Below are 18,934 nucleotides of genomic sequence, written 5' to 3'. Positions count from 1 at the left end.
GTTCGTAGCCCTGAATCTGATACTGACGTCCTTGGAAGTATGAGAAGAGCCCTAATGCGGGCCCCAAAACGTTCCATCTGTTCTCTTTGGGATCGCGTCCTGCATATCGATTACCGAAGAGGCCATAATCTTGAAATCGTTGCAACATGAGTGTTGGCTTACCAATGACGTATCGAATAAGTCTGACCGATCGCGTTCCTTGGGGTTGAGCCGTCAAGGTGTCCGTCAGTACTTCAGTATCAAACCTCAAGACACCATGAAATCAATACATTCACTTTCGCATCCAATATCCCGAACCATTCTTCACTCTCACTATCTTTAAAGAAGTCATATCTCATGCCTGTCTAAATTCCTAGAACACGCGTATTTACCAGAACGCAAGGCCACTACTTACCCGTCTAGGCAGCCCTGTTTGCCATCCAACCTCGAGACGTAAAGTTGAAGACAAAGCCTCTATATTTGGCAATTATGCCAGACAAACCCGTTACATCAAATCATGAGTGAGGATGAACAAAGCACACGCGTGGCTGTCGAGACCAGCCTCCTCGAATCAATGTACCCAGATTCCATCCAATTCGACACAAACCTCCAGGACCTAACATACACCACTCTCCATGCCAAGCTCATCGTTCGCTTACCATCCACTTATCCAGCATCAAGTCCTCCCGATATCATTAGTGCGTTTACAAAGGGCACTCATCACGTCGACCTGCGCAGCCAGATGAAAGGTGCCGTAGCACGTTTACCTGTGGGTGAGGAAATTCTGGACTCAGTGATTGCTGCATTCGATAGACTAGTCGAGGAGAGCGTCCACGATTCTACTGGACTGGATCCGATCAGCCGGGCAAGTGGAGACGAGAGTGCAGATGAGCATGGGAAAAAGACAGTGCTGATATGGCTGCACCACCTGCTCAACACATCGAAGCGGAAACAGGCACTGGCCTCGGCGGATGCGGCAATATCTGGTGTCTCGAAGCCAGGGTACCCAGGCGTTCTGATCTTTTCGGGGGCGGCAACTAATGTTGATGAGCATGTCAATGGGTTGAAGGGACTTAATTGGGCTGCGTTTCAGGTACGGCTTGAAAAGGACGAGGAGTGGGTGTTTAGTCACGGGACTGGTGTTAAGGAGGTGGAGAGTATGGCGGACGTAGTCAGGGAGATAGGGGAGGAGCGAAAGGAGGTATTTCTAGAGGTGATGAAGATGAAGTGAGCGGCCCACGGTAAACAGAATATCGAGTATTGTCATTACTTCTATATGCACGCTAAAAGGCAAGTTCATCAGCATCATCGTCATCATCATTCCAACCCAGCATATCGTATATATTCGTCGCCGTATTCTCGTCCCTTCCTGCCTTCGTATCGACGGCAAGTGGCTTCTTCACCGGTGTAGTAAAGATACTATGATCACGCTTCTCGATATGCTCCATATTTCTGAGTGACTGGGTCTGCTCAGTAGGAGCAAACGCTTCTAGTGTAGCCGCTGGCTTGGACGGCGGTTTTTTATCCATGCGCTGGAATAGGGGTCTAGCAATCGGTGAACCCATGGCATTACAAGTAACGTTTGGGAGGCTTTTATTCATTGGTCTGATCGGCGTTTGCAGAACTTGTCCTGGCGTTGGTAGCTTGACTTTGCCCAGTTCTGAATAGTCCGAAATCCTCTTTGCCGGACCGCGAGATGGTGTTTCTTCTACACCATTTGAACGAGTTGCGTTCGGGGCGTGTGACTGTCGACTTTTGAGCACAGTACCAGGTACACATGCCGAATGAGGAGGTCGAATAGCAGACGATGGGACATAGGAGGCGCTGGACGGTAGTTGCTCTTGTTCATACATGGACGGTTGGCTCGGCTCTTCTGCTGGAGACTGAGACTGAGTGTGATATTTTGAGGTTCTGGCTCGCTTCGGTGTTGCCGTGACCTGCACAGGTGGAACACTTTTGATTCCAGCGGTTCTCTTGACTTTTGTGCTGGACTTATTGGCCCTTAAGTCAGCTGAGTCCACAAACTCTTTGACAGCTAGCCCTCGGTTCGGCTTTTTAAGGGTGCTAATTGCCTGTTTCAACTGCTCCTCAATTGCCTCCTTCCTCTTCCTCTTAGCAGCAGTGACAGTTGACATGGCCGTCAAGTCTACCTCTCGAGATGCGAATCGATGGTATTGAGATATGGGAGCGCGACTAGAGACGGACGAACCCCTGTCGAGCGGAATAGCTGAAAGTGGTGTATCACTTCTCTCTGATTTGAGACCAGGGATAATCGCCGAATCTGTGGCTGATCTTGCAAGAGACGGGGGTCGCATGGATTTCGATATTGTTGGACCTGTCGCAATCCGTCCCAATGGTTCTCGTGGTTTTCTCCGCGAATCAGGTCGTGTCTCGGGGGCGCCTGGCCGCTTCTGGATTGCGTTGTGTTTGGATGACGGCTTCTTCGGCGGTGAGATTGCTTTCGGACCACCGAGCTTTCGGTTGACCATAGCGGCTTGTTCTGGAATTCGGCTCATGTAACTGTAGATAGGTTAGACATATAGTCCACAAAATACCTTCAATTGCACGTACAATGGAATGATGACCTCGACACAAAAGTCTCTTAATCTATCGCTGTTGGTCACTTTCGCCGAGTTCGCATTCGAGACATCCATTTTGTTGATGGCATCCATGGAGCCCAGGTCATTCTCGACAGATTGCCAGATACAAAGCCTGTCCAGGAGAAGGTCTAGTAGCAGTTTCAGGTCATGTGGCTTCTTTACTTTCGATCTCTTAGCTTTTACATCCTCGAGAGCTCCCTTTAGTGCCGGCAAATGCTCTCCATCTGGATTTGCAGCAGTCTTAAAGGAAGGTGAGGTTTCCAGTGAAAGGGTTTCCAGAATCAGGATTATCTGTGCCAAAATCTCCCGTTGCTTTAGATCTGCCAGCCTTGTACTTATGATTGCATCTGGCTTTTGTTCCGTGGAGTACGTGGTCGTTGTGTCATGAAACTTCCACCACCGCTTAACCACCTGATCTTCCTTGGCGTACATGCCATCTCGATTGAGCTTGAGCTGTTTTTTAGACTTGTCACGCCTGAGTAGAGTTGCCACAGACTTCGTGTTGTAGTTATCGTCTATATCGTCGAGATGTGCGTCGCGTAATATCTCGGGAAGCTTCATCTTGTACTTTTTGTCCATTATTGGCAAGCTAAATACCATGCTCCGGAGATACGACACAAGATGACGTGGCTCCATGGATTCATCTTTGCCTGCAAAAGCAGCCCTAGCTTTTGAGAGAGGCCCTTTAGCAAGATACGCAAGTGAAGTTCTGGAGAGGTACAGCGCCTCGAGGTACTGGAGCACGAAGCCTTCGAAGGCCTTCTCTGGAGATGGTGCTGTTGGTTCTTGTTCAACTTCTATGTGCTCTGTTGTGTCTGGTCTATCCGCTTTCGTAGTATTTTGTTGTATCGCATTTGGCACTTGCGCTGGCTTCGTCTCTGGTAACGTGCCAAGGATATCGTGGCACATAAACAATCTAGGCGCTTGGGTGTCTGCTTTACGTGGTTGTTCGCTTTGACCTCCGTCCAGGATTGCCGGTTTCCACCATTTCTCATCCTGACTTACAGCCCGGAGACTGGGGTGCTGAAGTAGAATTTTCTCTCGTCCTTCCGTGGCGGCAAATTGAAGGACGCGTTCTGTAGTGAGCCAGTCTGCAAGCTTGCACAACGCATAAACATTATCTTGTACATTCTCCACGGCATATAATCGCTTATCCGAGTCGAGTCGAGCAACTAGGAGCCTGTGCTTGCATACCCGGCCTTCCCCCTTGTCTGATTCACACTGCGTTAATCCAGATCGTGAGACGAACAGTCGATTTGCTGGTAGAATATTCGCTGCCGTATCGAGACATGACAGCGGTAGACGGGCACGAGGGAGTAAGGCGAGTGGTGTAAAGGTGTAAGGTTTATCGTATTGTGAATTTGGACACGGCTAATCACAGATCAGATTCGAGTCTTGAGGCATTCCGACTATAAAGTCAGGCAGTACTTACTTTGACTATGAATGCCTTTTTGGATAAGGGAATTGCGTCTCTCAGGTCATCATCATCCTCTCTTTTCCTCTTATTGGACGAAGCTGGCTCTCGAAGGCCCGTAGTCTGGTCGCGTCGCGGGGTGAGTTTTGCGATGTGTCCATCATGGCTGGGCTCCTGCATAATATAAATAGAAGCTCAAAGTGAGAGTACAAGCCCTGCATGGCTCGGTAAAAATGCAGTGGAATGACAATATAGACGCTGGCAGGGCGAGTCTTGTATGAATTCACGGCCAGGTATCCTAGAGAGACGCGCCTTTTGAAGCGCGGTCCCAACTACGCGACTTGCTCGGGCCTTCCCGAGGAGCTAGCCTCTTATGGACGACTCGGCGCGGGCATCGGAAGACAACTGGAGGAAGTTGGGAGACGAAATGTGGTGCAGTGGGTAAAAAATGAATCGTTTATACGCGCTTAGACCAGTCGTATGAAGTCCGAGAGCATCTTCCGTTCATTGGGAGAATATGTACATGTCCCACTCCGTCTCCGTCTCCAACACGCCGCTATGCCATTGACCAGACCGTCCCTCGCCGTCGCCGCGCAACTTTGCTGCCGTTACCCGCTATCGCGGAGAGCCATAAATGCGCGGTCTACCGTCGGCGCTCAATCCTTACTCCCTTACCCTTCGCACTTTCGATTGTACAGTTCAACAACCAGTAAGTCGCTCTGCTGGCCAACACCTGTATACCAGCTGTAGCCCTAACCACGAATCAGCCTCTTCATCCGACCCAGAGCCCCTCTCGGAACCTCTCCCCAAACCCCGCCCCTCGCGGCCCTTCGTAAAATATATCCTCATATCTATTCTTTCCCTCACAACTGGCTTCATAATGGCCGCCGCTCCAGCTCTGCAGACAGCCATCGAGATTGCCTCTCCCCCAAGCGACGAAGAAACCCTCACGCTTTTCGCCCCCGAACCGTCCTCCAAAGCCGAAGAAGTAAATAACTACATCTTTGCACACCCGGTCGTAGGCCTCCTCCTCGCCGACTCTGCATATTGCGCCTCTCGCCCACACCTCAAAATTCCCCCTTCACTGCGCCCACACAATCTCACTGGCGGTACGCTTCTGGGCCAAGACCGTATTGCTGTACCCCCACTTGCGTTTACGACCTCAGACGGCTCGCGCTTCGCCTCTGTTCAATATCTTGGGCCGGCGCTGTGTGGACATCCGGGGCTGATTCATGGAGGCTTGCTGGCGACATTACTAGACGAGGGGTTAGCACGGTGCTGTTTCCCAGCGCTGCCCAATAAGGTTGGTGTAACTGCGAGTCTGAAGATCGATTATCGGAAGCCGTGTAAAGCAGAGCAATATGTGATTCTGCGGGCAGAGACGACGAAGGTTGAGGGCAGGAAGGCGTGGGTCAAGGGGCGAATTGAAACACTGGTAGATGAGACGAAGGGGGAGGTGCCCGAAGTTTTAGTGGAGGCGGAAGCATTGTTCGTGGAACCAAGACAAGCAGCGGTGAGTACTTTATATATCTGTGATGTTCCAGGTGCTGATCCATCTGTAGGCCATGCAGCGGATATATTCGACTGCTCAGTAAAGACATCTTTGATCTCGCCCCTGCATTTATAGACCGGTACATTTCGTAAAACATGGGTAGAGTTGGAAGAAGCTCAAACGCTAACTCGCGATATTGTGTCGTAGATTTAGCATAGTAGATAGCTCGATATTCATTCGTCTTGGATACGTGCTCAGATATAATACATTGATGCCATATGCACCTACGATCTCGTCGCTACTGGTACGTCTCTCCGTTCAGTGTCCTTCGATCGGCGATTGGGGTACTGCCCGAGACTATAACGAGCTTTAATGGCATACATATGCCCGGCGCCCCATAGTGTCCCTACTATGTGGGCCAGGCGGCTTACCACAGGCCCCCCCCCTCTTATCTTCTTAAACGCCATGTGGAATGCTTCGACAGAAAGAATCCCGACTAGAAAAAGCTTCGGGGTATACGGGAGCTCGTAGTGGGTGAAGGGAATGCGCACACTCTCCATTACCACACAAAGCGCTCCTATGACTCCGTAAAGAGCCCCACTTGCTCCCATGAGGTAAGACAGGAACAGACGCCTCCTGATCAGCCAGACTGTCATCACGAAACTACTGAAAACCCCGCTGGCAATATAAATTGAGAGGAAGTCGCCTCGACCAATCTGTTCGTGGACTAGGGGAATAGTCAGCGATCAGTGTCCAGCACTATGCTGAAAGAAGGACCTACGAGAAGGTGCAATGAGTAGTATACCAATAAAGTTACTAGCCAAGTGCTTAAACTCTTGGTGACTGAAGACATTGCCTATCATAGCAAGTGGTCTTGGAAATATAGGTTGTATTACCATAATCCTGTTAAATAATTTCCAAACCAATGGTGTATGCCATAGTAAAAAGACAGCGAAGTTTATGGTTAACAGAGCGGCGACTGTTGCCAGAGCCGGAGGATAATCTGGGAAAAGTCTTTCTGATGCACTTGGAGGAGTATAAGTTGCTCCATATAGCAGACATGCTATTATTATGAGGGAGGTCATCGTAGCTGCAGGCCAGATGCGTTTGAACTGTATGTGTGTTAGCTGAAATTTCATAATTGAGGGTGGTGGTTGTGTACGAAAGACATCTTCAACAGTACTTCAGGTGGCTCTTTAAAAGCGGCAGCTTTTTCTTCTCTTTTCCGTTTCCGTTCTGCCATTTCCGCGTATACTAGGTGGTTGTCAGTTGAGCAGATTTATGAAAGAACACAAGGGGCTAGGTACTAATATCAATTTGCTCCTTTGCTTCCACGAGCTGCATCTGTTTCGCCTCCTCGTCTCTTTCCGCCTTGGTGAGTGGCCGATTCCCCTTCGCCCTCTCAGCTTCCCTCTCTTCTTCCTCTTTTGCTCGTGCTTCTCTCTGGATTTGCTCTAGTACGCTGAAGCCGTGCCTTTTCTCTCCATATTCGGTGCCTTGCTGTGTAGCGTGCTCTTCCTTAGACACATCCAGGACTGCAGTCTCGTCTTTTTTGAAAAGCCCCCAACGAGCACCCTTTTCGTACATTTCATGTTCTAGCCGTTCAGCTTCAAGTCTAACCCATTCTTCTGCGGCTCCTTCTTCATCCATTGGGTATCTCTCACGCAAGTGCTCCAGCGCAATCAATGCAAGGTTCCGAGGTATATTTGGGCCATCTGGAAACGAAATGCCCTTATCGGATAGTACACCACTCTCTCTTCGCCATTGTAAAATTTGAAGCGCGTGGTTGCCTTCCTCGTACGAGACGTCGTTGCCAAATAAGCGGATGATATCTGGTCTTCCTAGAGGTCCTTCTGGGAGCGGCATGCCGGTTTCATCATTATAGTCCCTCCATGTATAGACCGGCGCATCGTCCTGTGCTGCTGCTGCTTCATCTTTAGGTTCTCGAAGAACCTCCTGCTCTTGAGCCGAATTTGGTGCAGGTACCTCGGATTTTCCTACTCGAGGTTTCACTGAGTTTTGAAAATGCCTTGCTCTCTGACGAATACCACGTGTAGTAACAAGTGATGAGAGTTGTGGCGTGATTGCGATCTCTGCCGGGCGCATATGCTGAGATGTCCAAGCATTCTTCGCGACGACATGTAGAAAGCTTCGCGTTTGGCGGAAGCTGCTCACTCGGTGGGAGCATTCGAGCGTTCTTGTTAGGGACAACAATGCTCTTTTAGAAGCATTGCTCATTGCGGACAGGTATCCGAGCTGATACGGAAAGTGTGTCCGTCCAAGGACCTGTGCCGCAGAGAGAGTTCAACCTTGAGTCTTGAGTCTTAGCCGTGTTTGAACCTGCAGGCTTAGCTTGGCTTGACCCCCACCTCCGAGCTCTCCGCACTAGGGATCGGGATCGACTTTGATGGCTTGTTTGCTCGTATGCAAGCTATATCCTAGCGAGAGAACAGCTACGAGCTCCAAGTAACTCGCATCTGACCACAGCAGACATAAACTCAAACCGAAACCTATCTTCTACAATGTCCGCAGAATCCCAGCCAATCACTCACGCCCGCTTCGCTGCCGCTCTAGAATCTCTATCGCTCGGCTCTCTACACGCGAAAGCTGCGGAGCTTCGTAACAACATTGAGCATCTCGAAATCTCAAACTCAGAACTATCCCTGTTCTATGCAGAGACCAGCGATCCGGACTTCTCTGAAGCGATCGCGGACAATGAGCAGACCATTCGGCGAAAGAGGGAGCAGATAGCTATGCTGAAGATCGAAGTAGAGCGGCGCGGGATGCCTTGGGTTGAGGACGAACAAAAGATGGAAAAGAAAGATAGTAAGAACGGGAATCAGAATAGATCGATTGACAACGATCATTCTGGGCAAGGTGTTTACCTCTGAAACCCGAGTGCACGAAGACGTCAAACGTTGAAATCCCGGCCCGGTGATATCGTGGGAAAGACATCACAGAAGCAAAATTTCCCCCTAACACTCACTTGTTTGTACACAAGTAGACTCATCCTAATGTACGTACGGCATAAGGCACGGAACGTAGAAAAGAGAGCTATGCGCCGATACGATGACATACAATCTCATTAATCGGCGACTATGTTATCTTACGAGAGAAAAGGCTACCTTTACGATGGTGCTAACGGTGCTACTCGAAGGCACTGAGATCCAATGGGACACTGCTTCCTCTGCCAGCACGATATCTCTTCGGACCTCCACTAAATGCTCGTGGTTTTGGCAGTTGGTCATCATCTTGAAACTTCCATCTCGTATCCTGAACATATATCACGGTCCCTTGTCTTCCCGGGCTCACAGAGGTCGAGCCCTGTCCTGATCCTCCACCATTCGATAATGTGTATGAGCTCGCATCTAACATTGGTCGGCCTGATACTTGTGTGAGGTGTCGACTGGGGGAGGCAGAAGGAGGCGGCGGAGGTGCTAGGGGGGCTGAAGGAGCTGCAGACGGCGGTGGGGGCGGCGCTGGTGCGGAAGGAAGTCTCGGCCCTCCGGATGGTGGTGGTGGAGGCGCAGGAGGAGCTGGCGGAGGCCTTGCAGATGGCGACGCCGGTGGAGATGTAGGAGGTCGTGGCGGAGGTGCTGAAGGTGTCGATCGACCGAAAGCGTTGCGAGCTGCCTGTGCTGCAATTGATGGCCCAGAGGGAGCCGATGGGGGAACAGAGGGGGGCGGTGGAGGGGTTGATCGAGCGGGAGGTGGTCTAGGGGCAGAAGAGGACGGTATTGGAGGCGGCGCTGGAGGAGTCGGTGTTTGAGTCCGCGGAGCTGCAGATAGTCCGGAAGGCTTTCGACTAGATGGTGGTGGAACAGGTGGTTTCTTGCCGATTGGGGGTGGTTTTGGTTTTGAGGATGGTATCTCGGGCGCCGAATGAGTAAATGCCGAAGGACTAGGTCGAAGATTGTTTCTCAGTGCAGCTATACCTGGTGGAGCTGGTGGTGCCCCCTGAGGTGCACCAGGAGGCCGTGGAGGTGTGCCCATAGGGGGTCGAGGTACTGATCTCCTCGAGCTCTCAGGGTCCGAGAGATATGGAGAACTGCTGTCCGCACCTGTGTCTATGCCTCCTGTCTTGCGTAATTTAGGTATACCCCCAGCTAATAGCCCTCCGAGCTGTGGGCCCCCTCCCATTGACGAGCCTCCAGTATCGCGTGAGTCGCTATTACTTCGAGCTCTGTTTCCTGGGACTGGAGGTGCAAGTCCGGATGGCGCTTTATTCATGCCAGGAACCGGAGGTGCAGCTCCCATAGGTGGCCCGCTTGGTCCCTCGGATACCTTGCCAACGATCGGAGCAGATCGATCATTTGTTTGGACCTTCTTTAATCTCGCCCCAGACTGAATGTCCCCTAGTAGCGCTCCCTATTAATACTATCAGTCCAATACTATACCAGAGCAACCGAGCTCTGTAGTAATTCGACCTTGGGGCTTGGACATACCCTGCCTTTGCCAGACGGTGGTTTGACTGCTTTCGGACCAGCACCTGGAGGTGGCGGAGGGGGTGGAGGAGGACCTCCAAGCCCAGGCGGCGGAGGAGGAGGCGGAGGAGGAGGACCGGGCATCGTGAAAGAGGCGAAGGGCTCAATAAAGGTCTATCGGCGGAAGACTATGGGTACCGTCAGGGCTGGGGTTGGTGACGCTGGCCGTTGATTCAGGTCCTCAGTGTATGCAGATTATGTGAGCCCAATAGTGTAAAGATCAGCCTTGAGCGAGCAATGGCCGATAGCGTTGCATTAGGCGGCAGCATCAAATGTTATGTACCTGGCGAAGGTGGTGAGGCTAAAGCTGTGTGGAGTTCTGGTCAAAGGGCGCCGCATACGCAGTTGTCGTAGCCTGTCGTTTGCGGCCTGGCCCGTGCGCTTTGACTGCGTCTTTCCAAACATAAGCCTATTCACTTTCACTCCCTACTTATCTGAGCATCCAAATAGAACACGAATAAGTCATGAATACCAAGGCCTTGGAACCAATGAGAGGACCCCGAGCAGCTTGCAAGCTTTGTGAAGCTCTACTGAGCAAACCTGCGCGACAACGACGACATTTCAGGCTTCCTGCTCGTTACCAGTCTCCTACACTTCGTCTCTTTCATCCACGTGAGCCATATTCACCGATGAGATTCTTGAACCCGACTCCGAAGACAACTCGTCGATCAGCTACTACTCTACTTGCAGAGTCAAACACGGAAGGAAAGGCTGAGAAGGAATCTAAGTATATCACAGATCTCGATGCCCCGACGGCCGCACGCAGAGCTGCAGAGCTAGGCCAAGCTATCCTGAGTTCCGATTCTATTCCTCCAGAAGAAGAAGTAATTGAAGCGCTTCGTTCATGTGAGTTAGCTGCTGCTATCGCATCAGGGGCTTCCGAGTCGCCCACACAATCCACGGATCCCTCAGCAACCACTACTCTCCTCTCTCTCGACAACCGAGCCGACACCGCCTCCACAAAGGCCATCCCAGACATACTCTCGGAGCTGAGCTTCAGGATCATCTCCCATCCGCCCGTCTTCATAAACGCCGCAGTCCTTGCCTCCTACGTCAACACACAATGCATGCTCGAACGACCGCAAACACTCCCTGAAGCCTTCACCCTCTACGCACACAAGCCTGTCCCAACCCCTGGCTCGAATCCACCTGTATATAAGGAGCCCAATCCAGATAAAATATCACAAGCCGTGCCCGAGGATACTGCCGCCGACGCGCTCGATGCGGCCATCATAGCGAAAGACCTCGATCTCGCGCTCGCAATTATAAACTCAGCGTATCGCACCAAGGCATACAGGAATGACAAGCTGTTCAAGAAACTAGGCGTCCCTGTAACAATTGCATCTCTGGCGCCCTTAGGTGTGTATATTATTGCAACTCAAGCAGCATCTCTGCAAGATATGGTGGATAACTCGTATGCGACTGGCGCGGCCTTTGCTGGATTCATGACGTATTTAGGTGCTGTCTCCATGCTAGGATATATATCTATAACCACGTCTAATGATCAGATGAAGCGGGTAGTGTGGCGACCAGGGATGGGCCTTACAGAGCGATGGATCCGCGAAGACGAGCGCGCAGCTCTCGATAAAGTAGCCATGGCATGGGGTTTCAAGGAGGACAGCAAGCGTGGGTTAGAGGAAGGTGCAGAATGGGATTATCTGCGCGACTGGATATCTAAACGCGGTATGATCCTGGACAAAACGGACTTGATGGAAGGCATGGAATAGTCCTTGTTCAAAGCTTAGATCCAAATAAATAAAACTGAAATATATACCCCAATCTCAAATACAAAAAAAGTACACAAGATCACCAGAAGTCATCATTTCTTCCCCTCTAGATCCGGATGCTCGACCACCGTCCACGCACTCCCACAGACGCAAGTCTTGCTGACCTGGAAATACCACAACGCATGCATCTGCTGCAACTCCTGCGTCGTCAGGTCTGCCGCATACGCGCAACCCCTCGAGCACCGCCTCATCTGCACGCCTTTCTTCGCCGGAATCGGCACCTTACGCAACACATCCAGCACAGCGGCCCTCCCCCTCGTAGCATCCGACTTGCCCAGACCCAGCCAGGCAAAGTCGCGAAACAGCACATCCGCCAGATCGACCTTCTCGGCGCGCCCGCCCTCGACCGCAAACGTATTCATCAACACATCCCTGATCGCAGGGAGCAAGACCTCGGGTACCTCGCCCGTGACAAACATGTTTTGCTCGATGGCCTGGCGCTGCTGTGCGTCGGTGGTGTTTGCGCCGGCATACGCCTTCTTGACTGCGGTCTCGACGTCATTCAGGAGCGCGTCGATGACGGGGAGGATTTGCGGGCGGTCGCTGAAGGCGTCGGCGAGGTCTTGTATTGCGTGGCGGATTTGGGGTTGGGCGTTGTACTTGGGGTGTGTGTAGGAGAGGGCGCAGCGCTGCATCCAGGGGAGCGTGCGTAGCCATTCGCGGAGGAGGGCGCGTGGCAGGGAGCAGAGGAGGGTGAGGAGAGCCGGGGAGTTGCGGGATGTCACTGGGGGGATGGTTAGATTGCGTTGGAGGTGAAACTGCGATATGGAGGTTGGAGGGGACGAGACGTACTGTAAGCTTGAAGGGAGGAGACAGTGAGTTCATTGTCTAGGAAGTGGCGTGAGGTGATCCAGAGCTCGCTCCAGAGGAATATTGTGTAGTCAACCATCCATTTGGCAATACCGACCAATCCATTTGCCATTACTGATTTATGTTAGCGGTAGTCATACGGATGCTGGGCATACACTTACGCGGATCCAGAGGAGTTTGGCCTGACTGTTGCGAGCCCGGCTGCTTTCGCCGGTGCATAGACATGACTATGAGTAGAACAATGGAGGACTGTCGAATGTTGAGTGTGGCGTTTGCGAGAGTCGCTGCGAGCGAACGATGATTGTTTGAATGGCATCCAAGAATGACTTGCGCACTCAGAGATTTCACAAATCCAGGAGCGCGGCCAATTGACATACTTATGCTATCGCTGGGCGGTACGTTCGTGCAGTCGGTGTTCATGTGCATGCCGCGGTAAAGCAGATGAAGAAGATAGTTTACACGGCTTGCTGGCAAGTCATGCGGTACGAGAGATAATATATCGTCGCTAGAGAAGTATTGACTGGACGAGGATGTGTGTTGTAATGCAAGTGCCGCCATAGCAGCTTCGATCTTGGCTAAAGAAATATGTGAGTTTCAGTTTGAGGGAAATTCTGGGAAGAATTGGAGAGACTGACAGTCGTCTCCAGTAGCATCTAAAGAACCATGGAGAAATTCCATGGTCTTGGTCTTGACTTCCATGTCGGAATTCATAGTTGCAGCCACACAAACACTCGCAGACAAAGCTATATGGAGAGCTACAGTAGAATTGTTAGTGTAGATCACGTTTCGTGGCATATTACTGACAGACCTGAGCTTTGTAGTGGAAACGCGAATCCTGCCTGCATCAAAGAGCTGACATGGTCTGTGTTATATTCAGCCGTTATAGACTGCATGCTTGTTGTGTTTCTAAAGTCAATGGACCCATCAGAATGATATAAAGCAACGACAGTGTTGTATGAGAGCGGCATAAAAGCCAGGACAGTGGCGCTTGTGAGAATATCTGCCAATCGCTTCAGACGCATAATATTCTGCTATGTGTAAGTCGTGGACCCACAGAGCATGAGGACTACATACCTCTGGCTCGGCAGACTTCTTCTTGACGACAGGCAGCTGGGTGAAGCTTGAATGAAGTTCGTTCTTGTAGTTTTCTTCAAGTGCCCAACGGCAAACGATACTTGTCGGATTTTGGTGGCTCTGTCCCTGGTCCATTGGTGACATGAACGTTGGGTTGTTCGAAAAGATGGCGAATATTGTTGGATCTACATCCTGATTATCTGTTTCAGGTGCAGGTTTGAGGAATTCCAAATGAGTCAGCTGGCCAGGTATAGCCATCCTGTGGCTTGTCTGTAGCAGTTCATCTTCGTTTCCTGGACCGTATGGCACAAAGTCATCTTCAGCCAAGACTGGAGTTACATCTAGAATAGGGGGTTGCATGTTCCTGAGTGGTTCGTGTGAGCTTTGTGGCCGCGGGGGAACTGATCCCCATCTGATCTGTATACGATACAGATTCAATCGCCCAGCGATATTATACGCGGCCAGTAGCAGAATCCCATCTGTGGGTGTCAGCATCCTCACTATCTCCAGGTCCGTGTATGGCTTACCGTGAAGGGCAAATGCCGCATGGGAAAAGATATCTTTCGCGGTCTGCTCTGTTCCGAGCTCGGTGGTGACTTCGTCCCAGCTGCCATCAGGATGCTGAAACAACAAACGTAGGTTGCCGAGCTTGGTTAAGCATACTAAAGCAGCCTTATTTTCGACGCAATTATGAGGTGCGTTCCAGTGATGATCTTTTGAATGCAATTGCCAGCTGTTTCCAGAACGAGCTGCCGAAGAAATAAAGCGCACCTACTCAGTGTCAGGCTAACGTGACGATGCATGGTGTGATTGGATTAGTACCTTCTGTTGATGTGGAAATATAGGCAACCATGACATGCCAACGATAGAACCAAGTTCGTCTTCAACTTCACCATTAGGTGTTCGACTCAGCTGCATTCTCCCAAGAGCAGCCCGCGTGTTGAATATCATGATGCGGCCAGAGGAGTCAAGGATGGCCAGATCCTGACCAATCGGGCCCCATGACACATGAACTAGCTGGACGTCTTCATTCAGAGGTGGAAATGGTGGTTGGTTCTCATCCTGAAGACTCCATTTTCCATCCGTTGGACTGCGTGCAAATGCTTGTGTGCGAAATGTCCGACCATCTTTGGAGATTGATGCAACACAGCCATTTGCTGCCCATTCTATCTTCCTGTCCAAACATCAGCTGTAAAATCAAGTGAGTATGTTCAGAGAGCATTGTATATCTGAGCACTTCTCTAGCTCTACTAAACCATACGTAGCAGACTTTGCAGCATGGGCAAAAGGAGATTAAAACACACCTGCAGCAGCCACGGGTGTGAAGTTCATCGAGTCTTCTTACGAGGCCTTTAAGTGGGGGATGGGGGGGCGCAGGCTGAATTGATTCGGTCTCATTGAACAGATCCTCCATGTATTGGTCGTCTTCCATGATCAGTGGCATCTTGTGAGTAGTATTGCTCGAAGCTCTTATGCTAGATGGTCCTTAAATGGCAGTATATATAGTTGAAGTGTCATCTCGTGAAGAGGTTTGAATGGGTGAATGCATAGATAGTTGATCGGGCGCGGGTATTAAGTTTCTCTGCTGGCGTGTAATAAAATGCCCTGGTAGCTCGAAAAAAGTTCTGGATGATGGTTCATGGTTCCACGGTCCGCGACGATGAAAAGGACCGCCGACAAGGGAATAGGCACATTGAATCTGTGGCCTCAGGCATAAGCGGAACAGAGCTAAGCCCAAGCAGGTAACACGCGCCAGATGACCCATCGCACTGACCAGCCGCGCGAAACCGACACGATGTGGCTGGGAAATACGCCGGGGATGTACTGTACTATTCAGTACCAGCTGCGCATACGTAGTCACATATAAATTTAGCCTCTTTACAGGGGTACGATCCTCGAACTCTTGTAACAAAGCATGGTGAGATGCGCACAAAGAAATTGTTGAATGATGAGATCGCTATTGAGCAAGTTTCCCATGCGACGCGAGACATCTTGTCATTCAAACGTGTAGAGTAAGCGTTTCATTCACTTGCGCGTAGTTCCATTCACACGGACAAAACACACACAAGCCATTGTCATGATGCACTGTGATGTGATGTGAGCAGCATGCGTCAGACGAGTCGAAACATAATGCACCTGTGGCATCAATGCATCATCAAGCATAGTGGAACAGATGAGAAAGGATAGGGGCTGGGCTGTATTAATGCAACACTGCTAAAAGCGACATCTCGAATGTTTTGTTTATTTGCCGCGGGTTGTTTTGATTATGGGGAGTCCTTCTAGCCGAATTTGGCTTGGGTGCGGGCCGCTTGACCTGTGGTGTCTCTTGCCGTGAGATGCCCAATGCCCCCATCCTCTCTAATACCTCACTTCGCACTGCTTCAACGTCTCTCTCTCACTCTCTTCACTCACCCTTCTCCTCCCAACCACCGCCAATTTCGCCGCGCGCAACGTCCAGAGTACGACGAAGTCCTGATTGCAAGTTCCCGCTTGTGCAATCAATCTCGTTCGAAACAAACCCTGTCGCTGTGTGAATATTCTGACGATTCTCCCCATGCTGGCACCACCGTAACGACACGACTTTCGCTCCTCACTTCTACTCTTGCTCCTGCTCCTGCCTCTACTTCTACACTGTCGCGCTCGCACTTTCTCCAATTTAGCTTCGCAACTGCCGTATTCTAGCCGGCTACACGTGCACGCGCGACATGGAATTCGACGCGTTATCTACCGCGAGCTCGCCGCTCAGCTCACCGGCATCACTTTCTCCATCACCACCTCCGGATTACTTCAGAACGTTGTATCCTTCTCCACCCGCCTCGCAGCACACCTCGACAATGACTTCTCCTTCTCCTGAAAGTCGTTCCAGTACCTCTGACGGAGACGATCGTCCCAAGAAGAAGCGCAAGATCTCTGAGCCAAAGCCCCGAACAACCGAGTACCTCGATCTGTCTACGCCGCAGCTGAGCCCAGACCACCAACCACAGCTTGACAGGCTTCTCGATGTACTCACTAAGAAACGGAAAATTGTTGTCATTGCAGGCGCTGGCATCTCTGTATCTGCCGGAAGTAAGTAGTGCTTTCTCACTTGCCGTCTCCTCTCACTGACGCGTACCAGTTCCGGATTTTCGCTCTTCCGAAGGCCTTTTCAAGACGTTACGAGGCAAGCATGGGCTCAAGTCTTCTGGCAAAGAACTGTTCGATGCTTCAGTATACCAAGATGAGAGTTCCACCGCCACCTTTCACGCCATGGTTCGCGAGCTCTCCGAAAAAACGAAAAAAGCCGAACCGACACCATTCCACCATCTTCTCGCCACGCTAGCCCAGGAGGGTCGCCTGTTGCGGCTTTACTCCCAGAACGTGGACGGTATTGACACAAGAATAGAACCCTTGGCAACTAACGTACCTCTCATCAAGCCCTGGCCAAAGACTATCCAGGTCCATGGTGGTCTGGATCACATGGTTTGTTCAAAGTGCCACAAAGTCTCAGATTTTGAACCAAGTCTTTTCAAGGACGCCATTCCGCCGCTCTGTAGAGACTGTGAGGAGATTGACAGTGTACGAACCTCTCACGCGGGCAAACGAAGTCATGGCATTGGCAAGCTTCGGCCGCGCATGGTACTATACAATGAACATAATCCTGATGCTGAAGCTATTGGATCAGTGACGCAAGCGGACCTACGTGCCCGACCGGATGCGCTCATTGTCGCTGGTACTACCCTGAAAGTGCCAGGTGTCAGAAGAATCGCACGTGAGATGTGCAATGTCGTCCGCGATCGGAGAGATGGGACTACCATATGGATCAATAACGACCCAGAGCCTTCAGGAAAAGATTTAGAGAATCTCTGGGATTTGGTCGTCAAAGGCCCTTGTGATGAGGTAGCTGCGCAGGCAGCATTCAGGAAATGGACCGAAGACCCAGATGATTATAGGCACGGTGTACCGGTTTCGGAAGAGGTGGTCGCCAAGGCAAAAGCCAATACCAGTGTTTTTGTTGTTTCGCCAACGAAGGCCAGAGCGATCCTCGATCAATCTGCACTTCTCACACCGCCGATTGAGAGTCCACAATTTGAACGTCCAGCTGTAGATGTCAGAGTCGAGGACACGAAGCCCACGCAGACGAAGGGTAAGAAGCAGAAAGTCCTCAATCCCGCGAGCAAAGGGAAGTCGCTGCAATTGGTTATTTCCAATGGTCCGGCTCCAAAGCCGCCTACGCAGCGTAAGAAGCCAGGACCAAAGCCGAAGACCAACGCCATCGCAGTCAAAGCGACGAAGCTTACAAGTGTGTTCACCGCCACAAAAACAAAAGGACGAGGATCCAAGGCGAACAGTAAACCTCAAAAGACAAATTCAAAGAAAGAAATTCCAGCAACCAGTAAAACTATGGAATCAGTCCCATCACAGGATAGGCGTAACAATTCGTTGACAACACCTGCGACTCCCCCATCAGCTTGTGCACGTTCTTCGAATGACGATACAATACACCCCACCGGTGTCCTTCCAAGGGCTATGGAGAATCTGCTACATACGTCGCCTATTGAGGCCTCTTAGTAAAAGCAGAATTAGTAGCGTCCGCTGTGCTGAAGTAATATCTACTGAATCATACATGGCGTTCTTGTAGAGGTTGTTGCATTTTCAGGAGTTATTCCGATTGTCTACGGAAATACAACCGGAGACTGGCATAGAGCATCGCATCGATTTCTATCGTCCTTGAGATACCCCGGTTGATCTCGTAAGTCGTGTATTTGCATGACAGGTTGATTGTCTGGTATAGGCCGGAACCGCTTGTGGCCTACGGAAGAGTATTCCCATTCTTGTGTACATAGACGTTGAAACAGGTTGGTGTCTCTTATCTTTATCATGTGGTACCTGGTCCATAGTTGTCCATCGAAGCTTGACTTCGTGCTATTAGAGACTTGTTTCGTTTCCAAGCCAGCACCAAAAAGATAGCTTTTCCTCTACAGCAGCATGCAGGGTGTAGGAGGAGTCAGATGTTTTAGCATACCACTTGTCGGAAGCGTACCAAGCGATAAGGTGAGCTTTTGCAAAAGTAGCGTTACCAGCGACGCGTATATGAAGTCATATATACTGGTAGCTCAGCCAGCCAGAGGAGGGAGGTTCCATAAGCGTGTCTATCTTACTCGAGCCTCGCGCGTCCCAACTTCGATCACCACGGCGAGCACTATCATGTCGTCGTAGGCCTCCGTCGTGCCACTCTCGCTGCAACTAGATAACTAGACACTGTTATAAGAGTACTGAAAACCGTTAGCCGTTCACCTTACTCCGTTTTTCTATAC

At 50.8% G+C, this 18,934-nt stretch overlaps 9 protein-coding genes across 9 annotated transcripts; 5 read left to right on the top strand and 4 right to left on the bottom strand.

Annotated features, from left to right (window-relative positions):
• The first annotated feature begins 240 nt into the window (after positions 1-240).
• EJ05DRAFT_187037 (uncharacterized protein) lies at positions 241-1,391 on the top strand. Its single transcript, XM_033739654.1, has one exon. The coding sequence runs from the start codon at positions 497-499 to the stop codon at positions 1,208-1,210; it is 714 nt and encodes a 237-aa protein (XP_033604310.1). The 5' UTR covers positions 241-496; the 3' UTR covers positions 1,211-1,391.
• On the bottom strand, positions 1,263-4,173 carry EJ05DRAFT_482681 (uncharacterized protein; the record flags this gene model as incomplete). Its single annotated transcript, XM_033745192.1, has 3 exons — positions 1,263-2,499; positions 2,551-3,950; positions 4,012-4,173. The coding sequence occupies 3 exons, from the start codon at positions 4,171-4,173 to the stop codon at positions 1,263-1,265; spliced, it is 2,799 nt and encodes a 932-aa protein (XP_033604309.1).
• Positions 4,174-4,873: 700 nt separating this feature from the next.
• On the top strand, positions 4,874-5,588 carry EJ05DRAFT_482680 (Thioesterase/thiol ester dehydrase-isomerase; the record flags this gene model as incomplete). Its single annotated transcript, XM_033745191.1, has 2 exons — positions 4,874-5,506; positions 5,556-5,588. 2 exons carry the CDS (start codon positions 4,874-4,876, stop codon positions 5,586-5,588), a joined length of 666 nt encoding a protein of 221 aa, XP_033604308.1.
• A 106-nt stretch (positions 5,589-5,694) lies between these two features.
• EJ05DRAFT_187004 (uncharacterized protein) lies at positions 5,695-7,886 on the bottom strand. Its single transcript, XM_033739652.1, has 4 exons — positions 6,793-7,886; positions 6,648-6,739; positions 6,267-6,597; positions 5,695-6,212 (listed from the first exon to the last, which is right to left on the bottom strand). Exons 1-4 carry the CDS (start codon positions 7,721-7,723, stop codon positions 5,770-5,772), a joined length of 1,797 nt encoding a protein of 598 aa, XP_033604307.1. The 5' UTR covers positions 7,724-7,886; the 3' UTR covers positions 5,695-5,769.
• EJ05DRAFT_187012 (uncharacterized protein) lies at positions 7,866-8,504 on the top strand. Its single transcript, XM_033739653.1, has one exon. It carries the CDS (start codon positions 8,008-8,010, stop codon positions 8,374-8,376), a length of 369 nt encoding a protein of 122 aa, XP_033604306.1. The 5' UTR covers positions 7,866-8,007; the 3' UTR covers positions 8,377-8,504.
• A 128-nt stretch (positions 8,505-8,632) lies between these two features.
• Positions 8,633-10,053, bottom strand: EJ05DRAFT_482678 (uncharacterized protein; the record flags this gene model as incomplete). Its single annotated transcript, XM_033745190.1, has 2 exons — positions 8,633-9,853; positions 9,931-10,053. 2 exons carry the CDS (start codon positions 10,051-10,053, stop codon positions 8,633-8,635), a joined length of 1,344 nt encoding a protein of 447 aa, XP_033604305.1.
• A 322-nt stretch (positions 10,054-10,375) lies between these two features.
• EJ05DRAFT_186981 (uncharacterized protein) lies at positions 10,376-11,742 on the top strand. Its single transcript, XM_033739651.1, has 2 exons — positions 10,376-10,581; positions 10,708-11,742. Exons 1-2 carry the CDS (start codon positions 10,434-10,436, stop codon positions 11,694-11,696), a joined length of 1,137 nt encoding a protein of 378 aa, XP_033604304.1. The 5' UTR covers positions 10,376-10,433; the 3' UTR covers positions 11,697-11,742.
• Positions 11,743-15,312, bottom strand: EJ05DRAFT_186970 (uncharacterized protein). The gene is made up of 9 exons (XM_033739650.1): positions 14,945-15,312; positions 14,463-14,814; positions 14,168-14,411; positions 13,641-14,119; positions 13,375-13,594; positions 13,202-13,321; positions 12,728-13,141; positions 12,549-12,680; positions 11,743-12,480 (listed from the first exon to the last, which is right to left on the bottom strand). The coding sequence occupies exons 1-9, from the start codon at positions 15,082-15,084 to the stop codon at positions 11,789-11,791; spliced, it is 2,793 nt and encodes a 930-aa protein (XP_033604303.1). The 5' UTR covers positions 15,085-15,312; the 3' UTR covers positions 11,743-11,788.
• A 1,162-nt stretch (positions 15,313-16,474) lies between these two features.
• Positions 16,475-17,525, top strand: EJ05DRAFT_434513 (DHS-like NAD/FAD-binding domain-containing protein; the record flags this gene model as incomplete). The annotated part of the gene is made up of 2 exons (XM_033741665.1): positions 16,475-16,706; positions 16,756-17,525. Coding segments are annotated over 2 exons (1,002 nt in total), but the record flags the coding sequence as incomplete, so codon positions are not given.
• Positions 17,526-18,934: the final 1,409 nt, after the last annotated feature.

The sequence above is a fragment of the Pseudovirgaria hyperparasitica genome (genome assembly GCF_010093815.1).
Source record: "Pseudovirgaria hyperparasitica strain CBS 121739 unplaced genomic scaffold EJ05scaffold_2, whole genome shotgun sequence".
Classification (NCBI taxonomy): Eukaryota; Fungi; Ascomycota; class Dothideomycetes; order Acrospermales; family Acrospermaceae; genus Pseudovirgaria; species Pseudovirgaria hyperparasitica.
This window is presented reverse-complemented; position numbering and strand designations above follow the sequence as displayed.